Consider the following 16515-nt stretch of genomic DNA (forward strand, 5'->3'; position numbering starts at 1 on the left):
CTATTATAACAAATGGACCAGTAAGGTGTCCCTCTAAACATTATTAAATACATTTTAAGCGCAGGAAAGTAGTTTTAGGAACTTATTCAAGTGCAATTCAGAAACTAAAGATGAAAGATAAACTAAAGCTCTTGTAAAGAATAAGAAAGAATAAGTTGATTTTTTGAGGGAATGAGACTTGTGCTTCTGACACACAGCTTAAACACGAAGAATGCAATTCTAGAACAAAACTGTAAACAATCTGTAGAGATTTATTACAAACCAATAAAACAGAAACAATACAAAATTATACTAATAAAACAGAGTGGAGCAGGAAAGGTGTAGCGTAAAATAGCACCACCTGCTGGGCGCTCCGACATCGCACTGTCCTCGGCTCGACTCCCGCCAAGCCTCCTGTCAGAACAGGGCTGAGCAAGGGCCCGGCTATGGCCTTTTTTTGCGAAACTTTCTTTTTCTGTTTTGAGGGATGGGAACAGAGGCTTCCGAAAAATTCGGACAGACTTGTTAAAGTTTCAGGTTTACTGTGGTAGGTCTGCGCGATGTCTTTGCAGCTTTCCATTAAATACAAACTACCCCCCCCTTCCCCAGTTCAGGGGTACGTTATAACAGCCCCATCCTGGCCACAGCAGTGGCAGCACAGACACGTATCCCAGAGTGCCGCACTGCGCCCCTGTGTTAAGGAAGTGTTATGATGAGGAGCCGCGCGTCTGTGTGAGACCTGCAGGCGAGGATCAGCTGTGTCCAGAGGCTCACGGCCCACAGAGGGAATGCAGCACCTGGTGCTGCCCGCAGAACCGGCTGGTGGCCCTACTGTTGTATTACAAGGGGCCGCGTAGCTGGACTGCAACCCCTCCGGTACCCTCTGGCCAAAGCCGGGGTAGCTGGGGTCACAACCTCTTTACCTGCTCGGCAGCAGGTCTGGAGAGATGAGGCATCGCGACAGGCAGCACCCCCACGCCACCCCGCGAGCCCCACTGCGCCAGCAGCAGAGATCAGGCATCAGAGGGAGGACAGGTGCAGCTCTCTCTCATTCACACCACAGCCAGCTCGCAGCTGCCCAGGCCAGCCATGGGGGGGCGCTGCCAGGCAGCTTGGTCAGTTCTACAACCCTGCAGGAACCCACCAATCACGGTCACAGCTGGCTAACAAGATGACCAGACTGGAACCATGAGGCTCTGGAGAATTGGGCCCAAGTCACGCCGTGGGCCAGACAGCGGCCCCTGCACTGGTCCAGTACCGCATGTTGCCGTATACACCAGTCTACGCTTTGCTGTACCATGGTGCACTGGACTCGCCTGTGCAGCTCCATGAGTGTCCTGAGGAGGGCGCTCTAGGCCAGCAGTGGTTTTGCTCTCTTGCAGAGGGGAGGGCAGCCTGTGCTGTCAGGGTGGCAGGGGGAAGGGGGACCGTTGTGCACCCCGTTGAGGGAGGTGTCCTTCCCCGGCGTCTCCTGCTCGGCGCTCTTATGTCGCGTCACCTCGTCTTCTGTCGCTGGATGCTTCTCTGCCGTTTTCAGCTGGAGGGAATCATCAGGCTCCTCCTTCTTGCTCCCTGTGGCCTCCTCTGTCTTCACCTCCGCGCCCGTGCTCTCCCGGCTCTCTCTCTTCAGGGCTCCGAGCTCCACACCGGCCTCCTGCTTCAGCGCGAGCGGGGAGGTAAGGGGGGGTTTGAAGTCATCAGCATGGGACTTCGTTTCCCCGGCAACATCGGTGGACTGCTCGCACACCACAGGCCCCTCCCACTCGGGAATCTCCAGCCCCATGTGCTTCATCAGCTGGGTCATGACCTCGTCCACGTAACCATGGATAAGCAGGTCAGCGTGCTTGTCCTGGGGCAGGGGCAGAAGGACAGAGGGTGAACGGTCAAGACCACGTTCAAACAGACCAGACAGAGTCAGTGTCAAAGTCATACTGTCAGCTAAGTAACAGATTCTCAGTCAGTCAAGGTTTCAGGAGGCCAGCATGGTGGGCAGTATCTCCCAGGAAGCCAGTCAATGTCCAGCCAGCATGCAGGACAGTGTATGGTCAGCTAGCCAGCCAGCAGGATGTCCAGCGCGTTGGACAGTGTTCAGTCAGCTAGCCAGCCAATTGACTGGCCAGCGTGCTGGACAGTGTCCGGTCAGTGTCTGGTCAGTGTCCGGTCAGCCTGTGACTCACGTGCTTGGTGGGCTGCAGGTTGACGATGACCAGCCTGCCCCCCTTGCGCTTGGTGATGAGCGGCAAGTTCCCGCTGGGCCTGATCTGCAGGGAGGTGCCCAAGGTCACGGCCAGGTCAGCCCGCCTGCACACAGCAACACACAGCACAACGGTCAACGTTGGTCACACCCGAAGGTGGGGAGACATTCAGTGCATCTCTCTCGTTTGTTAGATGGTAACTGATTAATCCGAGGGTCCTATCAGTGTTTCCCTGAAAAAAAACATGGTATCGGTTTCGGCATCATGGCGGGACATCTTGTTCCACACTCCCACAACCCTTTGTGTCAGAAGGGCCTCCTGTTGCTGCTAGCAGAGCCGGGAGACTGACAGAGCGCTCTCCCCGCACTGCAGCTCACAGCTCCATCAGACCTGAGCGCCATCAGCACGCTGCGCCCCAGGAAACGGATTCCCGAGCGGAGCAGACGGGCGAGGTGCAGCACCGGAGGAAACCTGCGCTGAAGCAGTGCAGAGCTCATCTCAGGCGAGCTCTGCCTAGGAGGCGAGAGCAGAGGGCAGAGAATTCATCGCCCTCCAGCGCTCGTGCTCTTTATCTGCCCGAGCACAAGAAGATACATCTCCGCGGTCACCCGCGGACGCCCCCCTCCTTCGCCGCAAGCTCATCCCAGAGCCGCAGCCGTGCAGCTGCAGCGAACGATGCGATCAAGGGGCCGCAACACCGGGCCTCGTTCCGAAGAAGCACCCCGCCTGCTGGGAACGAACAATCACCGGCAGGAGGGGATTCGACGGCCATGCAGCGAGAAAACAAGATGGAGGATGAGGAAACTCCAGTGTTTATGGTTGTAATGTAATGTAATGTAATGTTTCTTTATTAGCCCTATACAATTTCTTGCATTAGGAATGCATCTTTTCGCATACCCCAGCTTTTTCTCCAGGGAGACACAGACAGAGACAGGGAGAGAAGCTTGGGGTCAGAGCCAGGGTCTGCCATTGTACGGCGCCCCTGGAGCAGTTGGGGTTAAGGGCCTTGCTCAGGGGCCCAACGGAGTAGGATTCCTCTGCCGGCCGCGGGATTTGAACCGGCAACCTTCCGGTCACAGGCGCAGATCCTTAGCCACAGAGCCACCGCTCCGCCCCAAAATTGCAGGTTTTGTTATGGACAGCACACAACCATGAAACCCACAGGGTACAAGGAGATCTGAAGAACTTAAAGGGTTAGTTAGGGTGAATTAGTAGCTCAGGGCCCAGGGCGGCAGTAGCAGTAGAGGGGGTACTGCAGTTCGGTGAGTGTACACAGCTAGACGCATTTACGACGGTCTCCTGCCGAAAACCTCATCACAAACGTGCGAAATCCACCCTTCGCTGACGTGACCTGCTGTGGGACACGGTGAGGCAGGCGTCAGTCCTGAAGACAATTCACAGAGCAGAGAAAGATAGAGGACAGCTCTGCATGGTTCAGCTGGGGCACACGGGGCAGGACAGACACTCCAGCAGGACAGACAGCAGCTCAGTGACCCAGCGATCACACCCCGGCTCCTCGATGGAGAGGACAGACTGGACCCTGGTGCAGGACCGGTCCACTGTGTCCAGAGCAGCTCAGTGACCCAGCTGAGGGAGCTGGGACAGCCACTGGGCCTGGGGATGCTGACACTGGGACACCATGGCAACGGCACCCTGCAGCCCGGTGCTGGCCCGTGGCTGGTGGACTGACAGATGTGCCCTGTTCTACTGGTATTCTCACACTTAACACCCTGCTGCTCCTCTCCCCCCCCTCCCCATCCCGACTCCTGCCCTCTGCCTCACCTGCAGGCCTCGTCGGCACGGTTGAGGTCCTTGTCCGGCAGGGCGTCCTCCCAGTCCAGGATGGTGCCAATCAGCTTCCCCCTGCAGGCGAACAGACGCGCAGGTTTCAGATCCCACAAGACTACACTGCCAGTGCGTCCAGGTGTCCAGACAGCATGGTCAGCCCACGGCCAGCAGACACCGCGGTCCTCACGCGGCACAGTGCAGCGAGACCGCGCGGTCAGCAGTGTGACTATATAGCGCAGCTAGCACATGACTAGTGGACAGCATGTCCAATGTACAGCAAGAGTTACCTGCAGGTGCGCAGCCCCCTGGAGCGAGACACCTCACAGTGGCGGCCTGTGGGCTTCAGACCCATCGTCCCGATGACAGTGTTCCTCACGTACTGCCTGCAAGGCACGACACAGTGTCAGCACAGGCCTGCCCTCGCCCTCCGGACCCCTCTGCCAGTGGCCCCGCTCACACCCTCCGGCCCCCCTGCTGCCAGTGGCCACACTCTCCACCCCTCTGCCTGTGGCCACGCCCTCCACCCACCACCCACCACCCGCCGCCTGTGGCCACGCCCTCCAGCCCCCGCCGCCTGTGGCCACGCCCTCCAGCCCCCGCCGCCTGTGGCCACGCCCTCCAGCCCCCGCCGCCTGTGGCCACGCCCTCCAGCCCCCGCCGCCTGTGGCCACGCCCTCCAGCCCCCGCTGCCTGTGGCCACGCCCTCCACCCACCACCCACCACCCGCCGCCTGTGGCCACGCCCTCCAGCCCCCGCCGCCTGTGGCCACGGCCACGCCCTCCGGCCCCACTGCCTTGCACACTGTTGAGGTCGACGCACAGCACACAGTGAACCTGCACTCAGTACCAGTGACTACAGAGGTAGAGAGTGGGCACCTCAGGGAGAGGACTGGGGGCATGAGGGAGCAGAGACAGAGGTAGAGAGTGGGCACCACAGGGAGAGGACTGGGGGCAGGAGGGGCCAGAGACAGAGGTAGAGAGTGGGCACCACAGGGAGAGGACTGGGGGCAGGAGGGGGCAGAGACAGAGGTAGAGAGTGGGCACCACACGGAGAGGACTGGGGGCAGGAGGGGCCAGAGACAGAGGTAGAGAGTGGGCACCACAGGGAGAGGACTGGGGGCATGAGGGGGCAGAGACAGAGGTAGAGAGTGGGCACCACAGGGAGAGGACTGGGGGCATGAGGGAGCAGAGACAGAGGTAGAGAGTGGGCACCACAGGGAGAGGACTGGGGGCAGGAGGGGGCAGAGACAGAGGTAGAGAGTGGGCACCACAGGGAGAGGACTGGGGGCAGGAGGGGGCAGAGACAGAGGTAGAGAGTGGGCACCACAGGGAGAGGACTGGGGGCAGGAGGGGGCAGAGACAGAGGTAGAGAGTGGGCACCACAGGGAGAGGACTGGGGGCATGAGGGGGCAGAGACAGAGGTAGAGAGTGGGCACCACAGGGAGAGGACTGGGGGCAGGAGGGGCCAGAGACAGAGATAGAGAGTGGGCACCACAGGGAGAGGACTGGGGGCAGGAGGGGGCAGAGACAGAGGTAGAGAGTGGGCACCACAGGGAGAGGACTGGGGGCAGGAGGGGCCAGAGACAGAGGTAGAGAGTGGGCACCACAGGGAGAGGACTGGGGGCAGGAGGGGCCAGAGACAGAGGTAGAGAGTGGGCACCACAGGGAGAGGACTGGGGGCAGGAGGGAGCAGAGACAGAGGTAGAGAGTGGGCACCACAGGGAGAGGACTGGGGGCAGGACGGAGCAGAGACAGAGGTAGAGAGTGGGCACCACAGGGAGAGGACTGGGGGAGGTGAGAAGACATACTTGCCACACTTCATACACTCCTCCACGAACATGTTGCCATGGAGCTCGGACAGCAGGTCCCTGCGGAGAGAGACAGCGGTCAGACTCGGAGGGAGCGCGAGGCCGGCCGGCGAGGCCAGGGTACGCTAGCCAGCTCTGCTACCTGGGGAAGCCGGAGCGCATGTGCAGGCCGTCCACGTTCTGGCTGACGAGGTACTTGAGGTAGCCGGCTCTCTGCAGGGCCAGCAGCGCCATGTGTGTCCGGCTGGGCCGCGCCTCCTCGAAGGTGGTGTTGAACTTGGGTGACTCGCCTCGCTCCTCCATCGTCCACACGCCGTTTGGGCCCCTGCGAGACAGCGAGACTGATTAGGCCACAATGTAGACATAGTGGGGGGGTTGGGGGAGGCGTTAGGCTGTGACACAGATGTACCGGGGGGGTGGGGACGCGTTAGGCTGCGACACAGCAGCCATATCACGCTGCAACTCACAACTGGCAGCCCACTGGAGCCCAGCAGGTGTGAGCCTGGTCAGTACCTGGAGAGGAGACTCCTGGGAAAAACTAAGGTTGCTGCTGGAAGAGGTGTTAGTGGGGCCAGCAGGGGGCGCTCACCCTGTGGTCCATGTGGGTCCTAATGCCCCAGTATAGTGACGGGGACACTGTACTGTAAACAGGCGCCGTCCTTCGGATGAGACGTAAAACCGAGGTCCTGACTCTCTGTGGTCATTAAAAATCCCAGGGCGTTTCTCGTAAAGAGTAGGGGTGTAACCCCGGCGTCCTGGCCAAATTTCCCATTGGCCCTTACCAATCATGGCCTCCTAATAACCCCCCTCTCTGAACTGGCTTCATTACTCTGCTCTCCTCCCCACTGATCGCTGGTGTGTGGGGAGCGTTCTGGCGCACTATGGCTGCCGTCGCATCATCCAGGTGGGGCTGCACACTGGTGGTGGTGGAGGGGATCCCCATTACCTGTAAAGCTCTTTGAGTGGAGTGTCCAGAAAAGCGCTATATAAATGTAAGCAATTATTATTATTATTATTATTATTACAGGCCTTGTGGGGGGGTTGGGGGAGGCGTTAGGCTGTGACACAGATGTACCGGGGGGGGTGGGGACGCGTTAGGCTGCGACACAGGCCTAGTGGGGGGGTTGGGGGAGGCGTTAGGCTGCGACACAGTACGTTGTGTGGTACGGGGCGGGGGGAGCTATTCTTCCTAACAGACATGAAACAGGAGACACTGCGAGACTGAGCATTCAGATTTCAGCGCCGGATGTGACTGGAGCAGAGAGGGAAAGAGAAGAAGCTCTGCAGCACGAAGCCGACGCCACAGACCACCTGCCCTGAGTCCCACCAATCAATAATCAATTAAGCAACCAATTACTCTCCCAGCAGCTCTTCCTGCCTGTGACACACACAGCTCCTGCCCGAGAGGACAGCGCGCCATCAGCGTTCGCTCGACTGCGTCCGCCCGCCAGCCTCGCCCCCAGCGACCCGGGTGCGGGCCTCGCGCTCCGCCAACGCTCGTCGGGGGGGCCGATGAGGCAGTGACCGCAGGCGGCCCCCCCTGCGTGTGCACCAGGCACACGTCCACACACGCGACCGGCACACACGCCAGCGCCCGCTGCCCGCGCCCTGCTGGACACCGGCCCCGGGTGCGAGTGAGCGTGTTCCAGGTGCCTGCTCCTCTCAAGGGAAACGGTCCCCGGCATCACACCCCCCTCTCCGCACCCTGCTGGCCCAAAAGTAGGCTCTCCTCAAACTTAATAAAAAAAAATACACTCTTGGAAAATACCCTTTCTGCACAACAAGACACACCTCAAGAATTTAAGACATGAAAACGTTAAGTACATCTTTTTCTATAGCCTTTTTATACAAGAATGACTCCATGTGTCTGTTGCCATCTGTGTGTCTAACTCAGACCCAGACTGACCTGCATCTGTCTCCATGGCAACCCTAGAGCCAGCCAGAACAGCAGGGGCGCCACCATGGGGAACTGCCTCCCCCTGGTGGTTATAAAGCAGCACAGCAGCTAAGGGACCCACTGGCGGCTACCCTTCCTCTTAATTGAACGAATAATAATAATACAGAGATGAACTGTGCAAACATTAAGGGGTACAAAGAGGGATGGGAGACTGGGGTACAAAACAACAAAACGATAAACACCTTGGAAATTTCTCCACGATGCCCGAGACGTTTCCCCCACGGCTCCGGCAGCCGAGGTCCCGACTCTCTGGGCTCATTAAAAATCCCAGGGCCCTTAACAATCATGGCCTCCTAATAACCCCCCTCTCTGAACTGGCTTCATTACTCTCCTCCCCACTGAGAGCTGATGTGTGGGGAGCGTTCTGGCGCACTATGGCTGCCGTCGCATCATCCAGGTGGGGCTGCACATTGGTGGTGCTGGAGGGGATCCCCATTACCTGTAAAGTGCTTTGAGTGGAGTGTCCAGAAAAGCGCTATATAAGTGTGAGGAATTATTATTATTATTATTATTATTGTGTTAACTGGCTCTTCACAGTATCTGCAGACACATCTACTCATCCTGGCTGCTTCCCTGCTGGCTACACGCTTCAGCAGTCAAAGGACCCGTCAGCACAGCAGAGCCGGGCCGGTACAGAACACCTCCCTGGATCTGTCAGCACCGCAGAGCCGGGCCGGTACAGAACACCTCCCTGGACCCGTCAGCACAGCAGAGCCGGGCCGGTACAGAACACCTCCCTGGACCCGTCAGCACCACAGAGCCGGGCCGGTACAGAACACCTCCCTGGACCTGTCAGCACCACAGAGCCGGGCCGGTACAGAACACCTCCCTGGACCCGTCAGCACAGCAGAGCCGGGCCTGTACAGAACACCTCCCTGGACCCGTCAGCACCACAGAGCAGGGCCGGTACAGAACACCTCCCGGGACCCGTCAGCACCACAGAGCCGGGCCGGTACAGAACACCTCCCTGGACCCGTCAGCACCACAGAGCCGGGCCGGTACAGAACACCTCCCTGGACCCATCAGCACCACAGAGCCAGACCTGTACAGAACACCTCCCTGGACCTGTCGGCACCGCAGAGCCGGGCCGGTACAGAACACCTCCCTGGACCCGTCAGCACCACAGAGCCGGGCCGGTACAGAACACCTCCCGGGACCCGTCAGCACAGCAGAGCAGGGCCGGTACAGAACACCTCCCTGGACCTGTCAGCACCACAGAGCCGGGCCGGTACAGAACACCTCCCTGGACCTGTCAGCACCACAGAGCCGGGTCAGTACAGAACATCTCCCTGCACCCGCTGGGCCGGTACAGAACCTCAGCATGGTGTCCGGCAGGTGGGTGCGTACCTGAAGTCCGGGATGCCGCAGGAGGTGCTGATCCCAGCACCAGAGTGGACCACCATGTATCGGGACTCGCGGACCAGCCGGGCCAGCTCCCGAACCTTCTCCTGCAGCTCCTCCTGGCTGTCAAACACCTGCACGCGAGGAGAGGAGGAGAGGGGGAGAGGGGGAGACTCAGACTCACAGGAACAGCCTGGGACACAGCGGGACCTGCGCCCTCAGAACCGCAGCGCCCAACCCGAACCGGAACCGGAACCGGAACCCCAGCCTCGCCCCCGAGGGTTAAAAGCTTTTCCCCCCAGAACTTGGTACGTGTTTCAGGTTAATGCTGTTAATACTAGCGCTACAGCTGCTGTATAACACATCTCAGTTTTTAACTCCAGATACTGGTGAAGTATCCCAGGGATGTCCAGCCCTGCTCTAACAGAACATCTCTCCAGCCGCCGGGCTGCACAGAACCGCCGCCTGTCAGTCAGTGCAAGAGCTCACACGGCCGCTGTCCAGTAACACGCCGGACACCGGCGCTTTGTTGCTTCCGCCGGCGCTGTGCTCACAGGTAAACAAGTCCCTCCAGTTCTCCGCTACAGGAAAGTCCGAGGCTGCGGCCTAGCTTTCGGGCTCTTACCTCCGGGAGACCGCAGATGCCTTTGTCCGGATAGGGAGAGAGTCCCGCCGCGTAGTTAACAGACATGGCCCTGCACCCTGTAGCTATGGGACTGCGGCTCTAAACAGTCACGTATCTTTTTTTTGTGTGCTTAAAATCATAAACTTAATGCTCTGGTTGTGACTATTGTTAAGAGTTCGCGCTAGCACATCAATACAACACCCGCCCCCCTCGTCCCTACGTCATCGGGGCGTCGCCGACGTAAGCACGCATCGGGGGGCGTGTCCAGCAGGGGGAGGGGCCAAGAGGCAGGAGACGCTCCCCTGTTCCCGACAGCAGCCGAAACCCCTGTTTAACTTTCCCCTTGACTGAGGTTTCGGAAAAGCGATCAAAATATTTTATTCTGTATTTTGTTTAAATTGATTGTATACATACGCCTACTTTATAAGAAGTTACTACTTATAATTTTACTACTTTTACTACTCTTAGTTCTATTAATTATAATAATACACTGTTTGAGTACACCTGTAGACCTGTATTGCTAATCCATAGTAGCGAATAGACCAGAGGATCTCAACCAGCTGTTTTTCAAAGGAAGACAGGGCGGCTTGATCCACACTTTGTACCAAGTACGACCTCCTGGTGGTAGTTCTCACGCAGTTCTGTTCGCCGGGATGTGTTTTTGTGTCTTTCTAAGATCTTTTTGTCAACTGACACGAAGAGAGATGCTCTCTGTGCTCATATGGGGTCTTGAAGTCACGCCAGGCACTGGACCCGCCCCCTCAGGCTCCGCCCCCCGCTTGCAGCTGATTGGTCGAATCAGGAGCGAGACAGGCAAGCCCAGCGAGCTCGAGCCCGGCTCGAGTCTCCCCTCTCCTCAGCCGTCAGCGAGAGGTGGCGCGCGACGCAGGTGCGTACAGTACGACTCTTGAATTTAGTTTAAATTTACTAACATTACTACAACTGTATTTCGCGTCTTGTGTTGTCTAGTGCCTAGGAATGTGAGTACTCCGCACATACTGTTCCCAGCACGGTTAACTTTGTAAAGTATTTTTGTAGAAATTAATTCCTAAGGCACGTATTACACCAGACGTGTTCTTATACCACATCTAACAGTGCTCGATTCTTCTGTGAATTAAAAAAACAAAAGGCAGTTATTTTTGTAAGAAAGCCTTTGTATTTCCCATAAAGTTTGAGTTGTTTTCACCCTTAAGTGTCAGAAAGTATATCTACAACGAGATTAAAAAAAAGTCTATTGGTCTATTGACTATACAGTTAAACCATACAGTATATGTTTCTTTCTGTTTTTCCTTTAGGATCTGAGAGTGGTTGAGCTACAGAGCCTACAGGATGAAGAGTCTTAAGGCCAAGTTTAAAAAGAATGAAGTAAGAGAGACACACACTCACAATGTCACACACACAGACGTAGACAACAACCGACACAGTCACACACAGACAGACATGCACATACACAATAACCAATAAAGACAGACAGTCACACACGTACATACATAGACAATAACCAACCCAGTCACATAAATACACATATGTACACAAACTGATATAACTGACACTGAGACACACAGTCACACACATACACGCACATAGACAATAACCAACATAGTCGGACTCACACGTACACACACAGATAGACAATAACCAACACAGTCACATACGCACATAAACAATAACCTGGATAGATAGACACACACAGTCACACATGTACACCCACAGACACAGACAATAACCTACAAGATCAAACTCACATGTACACGCACAGACACAGACAATAATCTACAAGATCAGACTCACACGTACACGCACAGACACAGACACTAACCAACAAGATCAAACTCACATGTACACGCACAGACAGACAATAACCTACAAGATCAAACTCACATGTACACGCACAGACACAGACAATAACGAGCAAGATCAGACTCAACCACACGCACAGACACAGACAATAACCAACAAGATCAAACTCACACGTACACACACAGACACAGACAATTACAAACAAGATCATACTCACACGTACACGCACAGACAGACAATAACGAGCAGGATCAGACTCAACCACACACACAGGCACAGACAATAACCAACACAGTCAGGCTCACACGTACACGCACAGACACAGACAGTTACCGACACAGACACGCACAGCTGTTCTCCGGACCCGGAGCCATTATCTCAGCTCTGTCCTTGTACAGTAACTCTCTGGTGTTCCTCTGCCTTCCAGGCATTTTCACACACAGGCTTGATGAGCAATCTGTTAGTCCACACTTAAGGAATGACATTAAGTGGGCAGACCAAGGTCATATATTTTTTTCAAAGTGGTATAATATGTATCCTGTTTAAAAAAGTTTCCATCAGTTTATGTGTGTGGTGCCTCGTGCTCTAACCATTTGCCAGGTGTGCTGGGTATTGTCAGTGCTCTCAGTATCAGTTACTGGGCTCCGAAGCTACACCGTGCTGGTCAGTGTGGGGCGACCAGGGGAGAAAGGGGTGTCTGTGTCTCTGGCAGCTGTGAGCCAGGCTGGGTTCGACTTCAAAACAGCTCTTGTAACCAGACCTCGGTGCCGTTCCTGAATTATTCAGACTGCTGAGGGCAGGTGTGTGTGTGTGTGTGCAGGTCTGCCTGCGTTTCTGAGGCCCTGATCTCAGACAGTATCCTCACGGAGGCAGAGACTCCTGAGGAACAGACATTTATAAACTGCAAAATCTAAAAGTGACAGAATTATTTGGGTCTGTTTTCTTTCTGTGTTGAGGCTGACTCTTGGCATAGTGGAGAGTAGTGAATAAAACAGAACAAGAGTCAAAGGAAGTGGTCCTGTTGTATAGAAATATGAAGGTGTGTGCATGTGTACATAATCATAATTGAATTAATAGTTTCTTACACTTATATAGCACTTTTCTGGACATTCCACTCAGAGCTTTTTACGGTCAATGGGGATCCCCTCCACCACCACCAGTGTGCAGCCCCACCTGGATGATGCACCAGTCTGCTCACCTCACACCAGCTCTCAGTGGGGAGGAGACCAGAGTGATGAAGCCAGTTCAGAGATGGGGATTATTAGGAGGCCATGACTGGTAAAAACCAGGGGGAAATTTGGCCAGGACACTGGGGTTACACCCCTACTCTTTTCGAGAGTCACCCTGGGATTTTTAATGACCACAGAGAGTCAGGACCTCAGTTTTCTGAAGGACGGCGCCTTTTTACAGTACAGTATCCCCGTCACTATACTGGGGCATTAGGACCCACACAGACTGCAGGGTGAGCGCCCCCTGCTGGCCCCACTAACACCTCTTCCAGCAGCAACCTTAGTTTTTCCCAGGAGTCTCCCATCCAGGTACTGACCAGGCTCACACCTGTTGGGCTCCAGTGGGCAGCCAGCTGGGAGCTGCAGGGTGGCGCGTGTGTGTGTGTGTGTGTGTGTCTGTCTGTCTGTCTGTCTGTCTGTCTGTCTGTCTGTCTGTCTGTCTGTCTGTCTGTCTGTCTGTCTCACCCTGAGCTCCACTGCCACACAGCTCCGAGAAGAAGAGTCGCTCCGGCACGTTTCGCACAGGCACCACTGTCTGCAGTCACTCCTCAGGCATATGTGTTGCTCTTTTTTGCTGCTGGAGGTTGGCCTTGTGAAACCATACTACTTCACCTGCCACCCTCCTACTCGGCTCCATTGCAGATTTTCTTCAACCAGTTCCCCACTTGTTCAAGTGCCAAGCAGCAGGATCTGCACTATGACACTGGTGCCGGTTGGGTCAGAGTCCTGGAGAGGAGCAGAGGCTGTAAGGGAGCCTATTGAACCTAATTACAGCACGTGCTCATGAGAAACGGACTCAGAGCGTTTGGAAAGCATGCAGTCTAGTTGTAAGGAATGTAAAATGGGGGAAAAAATCCTGTTTTTTGCCTGATGCAAGCGATGGACTCATCCCAGTCACTGCACCAATCCTGCGGTGCCAACTCACCAGACGTCCCCGTCTGAGCAATGTGAGTGGGCAAAGCAGAAACCCAAAATGACAAAACCTGAACTGAACCCATAAACGGCAGAAGTGGGGGAGCCCGGAGTTGGGGTGATTGCGTCTGTGCGGGGGGCAGGAGAGTGGCTGAGACAGGCCTTGCCTGCAGGCACTCAGACTGCAGTGGCGGGGAAAACAATGACATTAGAAAAGGGGTTCGAAAAGGGAGTTGGAGTGGGCCTTTCCTCACTTCCTGAACGTGTTTGGGTTGAGACGTGTGTCTCAGTGCGCCTCTGGCCTGGTTTTTAATCCCTGGGAGCCCAGCTGGATCTCCGAGTCCCTGGCTCTGACTGCCCGTTTGTTTGTCTCATTCGTCACTCAGTGACAGACCCAGGGGTGCCAGGGGTGTTTTTTATAGCAGGAGAGAGACGTTCGGGGAAGGAGGGGGGAGCCAGAGAGACGAGGAGGGAGAAGGAGATGAAGGGAGATCCTCTGGATCACCAGCAGGAAGCCCACAGGTGACAGGAGGACACATGACCTTCTGGGCTCCTTCGGTCCTGTTTCTCTGGAGTCCCGTAGCTAAAGAAGTGCAGTCACCAGCAGAACAGGAGGAGGGACAGGCTAAGACAGGCGGAGAAAAGAATATCACAATGGTTCAAATTAAATAATAAACATGTTTGAGGTGTGACTAGAATTGGGAAACTATAGAAATGAATGAAAGGGAAATAGTTGTACAAAATGAGAATTTTGCAAACATGCAAACTCCACACAGATGACCTCCTCAAGCTGGATTCAAGCCCTCCGACTCAGCTGTGAGGCTGTTGTGCCTCTTACTGGCCCACTGCGCCGCTCGTGTGTGGAGGTCTCTGCCATTGAGCGCCAGGGCGGTTCTGAGCCTGAGGTGCAGAAGCCCAGGAGAGACCGGGGTGTGCCCCTGCAGACAACTTCATTTCCTTTCAAAGAAATTGGGTGAAGAGACTTGTCTTTCTCCAGGTGAGACGAAGGGAAACCCATTAAGAAACAGACTATGACATTTGATTTATAATGCTTTTTATGATGGAACTTGTCCACGTGAGTTTGGCAATGCCTTAAGGTGATTTTAATAATATCACCCCACCTCAGTGAGGAAGCTGTCCCGGCTCATCTTTTGGGGTCAATCCATGTATCAGTCCCTTTCCTGTGAAGACCCACACCAGACTCTTCCTATCGCTTTTTCTGTTTCACTTTCTCCCTTCCTCTGTAAGCTGTACTTTTTCTGCTGAGCTTTCAGCTCCTGATGCAAATTGTTCTGGAGAGCGTTTACCCTAGATAGGACGCAGGAGGAGGGGAGAGGAGGACAGTAACAAGCATAGCTGGGGGAGAGAGGGAGGGGCAAGTGGAGAGACAGTATTGGGTTAGGGTGAGAAAAGAAGGACACAGAAAAAAAGAGAAAGAGAAGTGCAGAGACAGAGTGTGCCAGGTACGCACTCACTGCAGGGCTGGTGTCTCTGTGCAGTCGGTGACTCGGAGATCTGTGCTCAGAGGAGGCAGCAGCATCATTGCTCTGACGGCCAGGAGGCTGGACAGCGCTGACCAGTGTGTGTCCTTCTCTGCGGTCTGTCTCCTTGTTGCAGTGGGGGACAGTGTGTCTCCTTCTGTGCCTTCCTGAGCTTGACTGTTGGTCTGTCCTCGCAGTCTCCGTCAGTGAGTGTGTCTTTGCTTGGTAATGTATGAGATTGCAGCTTCTCGTCTTTGAGCCCCCGTTATTGGCTGTCTGTGCTTGTGTGTCTCTGTGCCATTCGGAGCGTGCAGTGTGGTTGAGTGCTGAGGTCTGTCTGGCCTGGGCACGTATGTCATTGCATCACTGTGTCAGTCTGTGTGGGCCTCTGTGGGTCAGTTTCTCAGTGTGTCAGTGTGTCTGTGGCTCTCTGGGTCAGTCTGTGTGTCAGTGCGTCTGGGGCTCTCTGGGTCAGTCTGTGTGTCAGTGGGCTCTGTGGATCAGTCTGTGTGTCAGTGGACTCTGGATCAGTCTGTGTGTCAGTGGACTCTGTGGATCAGGCTGTGTGCCAGTGTTTCAGTTGGCTCTGTGGATCAGTCTGTGTGTCAGTGGGCTCTTAGGATCAGGTTGTGTGTCAGTGTGTCAGTTGGCTCTGTGGATCAGTCTGTGTGTTAGTGGGCTCTGTGGATCAGGTTGTGTGTCAGTGTGTCAGTTGGCTCTGTGCATCAGTCTGTGTGTCAGTGGATTCTGTGGATCAGTCTGTGTGTCAGTGGGCTCTGTGGATCAGGCTGTGTGTCAGTGGGCTCTTAGGATCAGGTTGTGTGTCAGTGTGTCAGTTGGCTCTGTGCATCAGTCTGTGTGTCAGTGGGCTCTGTGGATCAGTCTGTGTGTCAGTGGGCTCTGTGGATCAGTCTGTGTGTCAGTGGGCTCTGTGGATCAGTCTGTGTGTCAGTGGGCTCTGTGGATCAGTCTGTGTGTTAGTGGGCTCTGTGGATCAGGCTGTGTGTCAGTGGGCTCTGTGGATCAGTCAGTGTGTCAGTTGGCTCTGTGCATCAGTCTGTGTGTCAGTGGGCTCTGTGGATCAGTCTGTGTGTTAGTGGGCTCCCTGGATCAGTCTGTGTGTCAGTGCGTCTGGGGCTCTCTGGTTCAGTCTGTGTGTCACTGGGCTCTGTGGATCAGTCTGTGTGTCAGTGTGTCAGTGGGCTCTGTGGATCAGGCTGTGTGTCAGTGTGTCTGGGGCTCCCTGGATCAGTCTGTGCGTCAGTGGGCTATGTGAGTCAATCTGTGTGTCAGTGTGTCAGTGGGATATGTGAGTCAGTCTGTGTGTCAGCGTGGGGCTCTCCAGGTCAGTTTCTCTGTGTGTCAGGATTAGCCAGCCTGCCTGTGTGTCAGTCAGTATTT

At 55.3% G+C, this 16515-nt stretch overlaps 1 protein-coding gene across 1 annotated transcript; it reads right to left on the reverse strand.

Moving 5' to 3' along the window:
• Nucleotides 1-231: 231 nt before the first annotated feature.
• On the reverse strand, nucleotides 232-10137 carry sirt6 (sirtuin 6). Its single transcript, XM_088622564.1, has 8 exons — nucleotides 9693-10137; nucleotides 9074-9201; nucleotides 5912-6094; nucleotides 5770-5829; nucleotides 4250-4345; nucleotides 3957-4037; nucleotides 2157-2280; nucleotides 232-1828 (listed from the first exon to the last, which is right to left on the reverse strand). Exons 1-8 carry the CDS (start codon nucleotides 9756-9758, stop codon nucleotides 1331-1333), a joined length of 1236 nt encoding a protein of 411 aa, XP_088478690.1. The 5' UTR covers nucleotides 9759-10137; the 3' UTR covers nucleotides 232-1330.
• Nucleotides 10138-16515: the final 6378 nt, after the last annotated feature.

The sequence above is a fragment of the Lepisosteus platostomus genome, chromosome 27 (assembly GCF_059453375.1).
Source record: "Lepisosteus platostomus isolate fLepPlt1 chromosome 27, fLepPlt1.hap1, whole genome shotgun sequence".
Taxonomy (NCBI): Eukaryota; Metazoa; Chordata; class Actinopteri; order Semionotiformes; family Lepisosteidae; genus Lepisosteus; species Lepisosteus platostomus.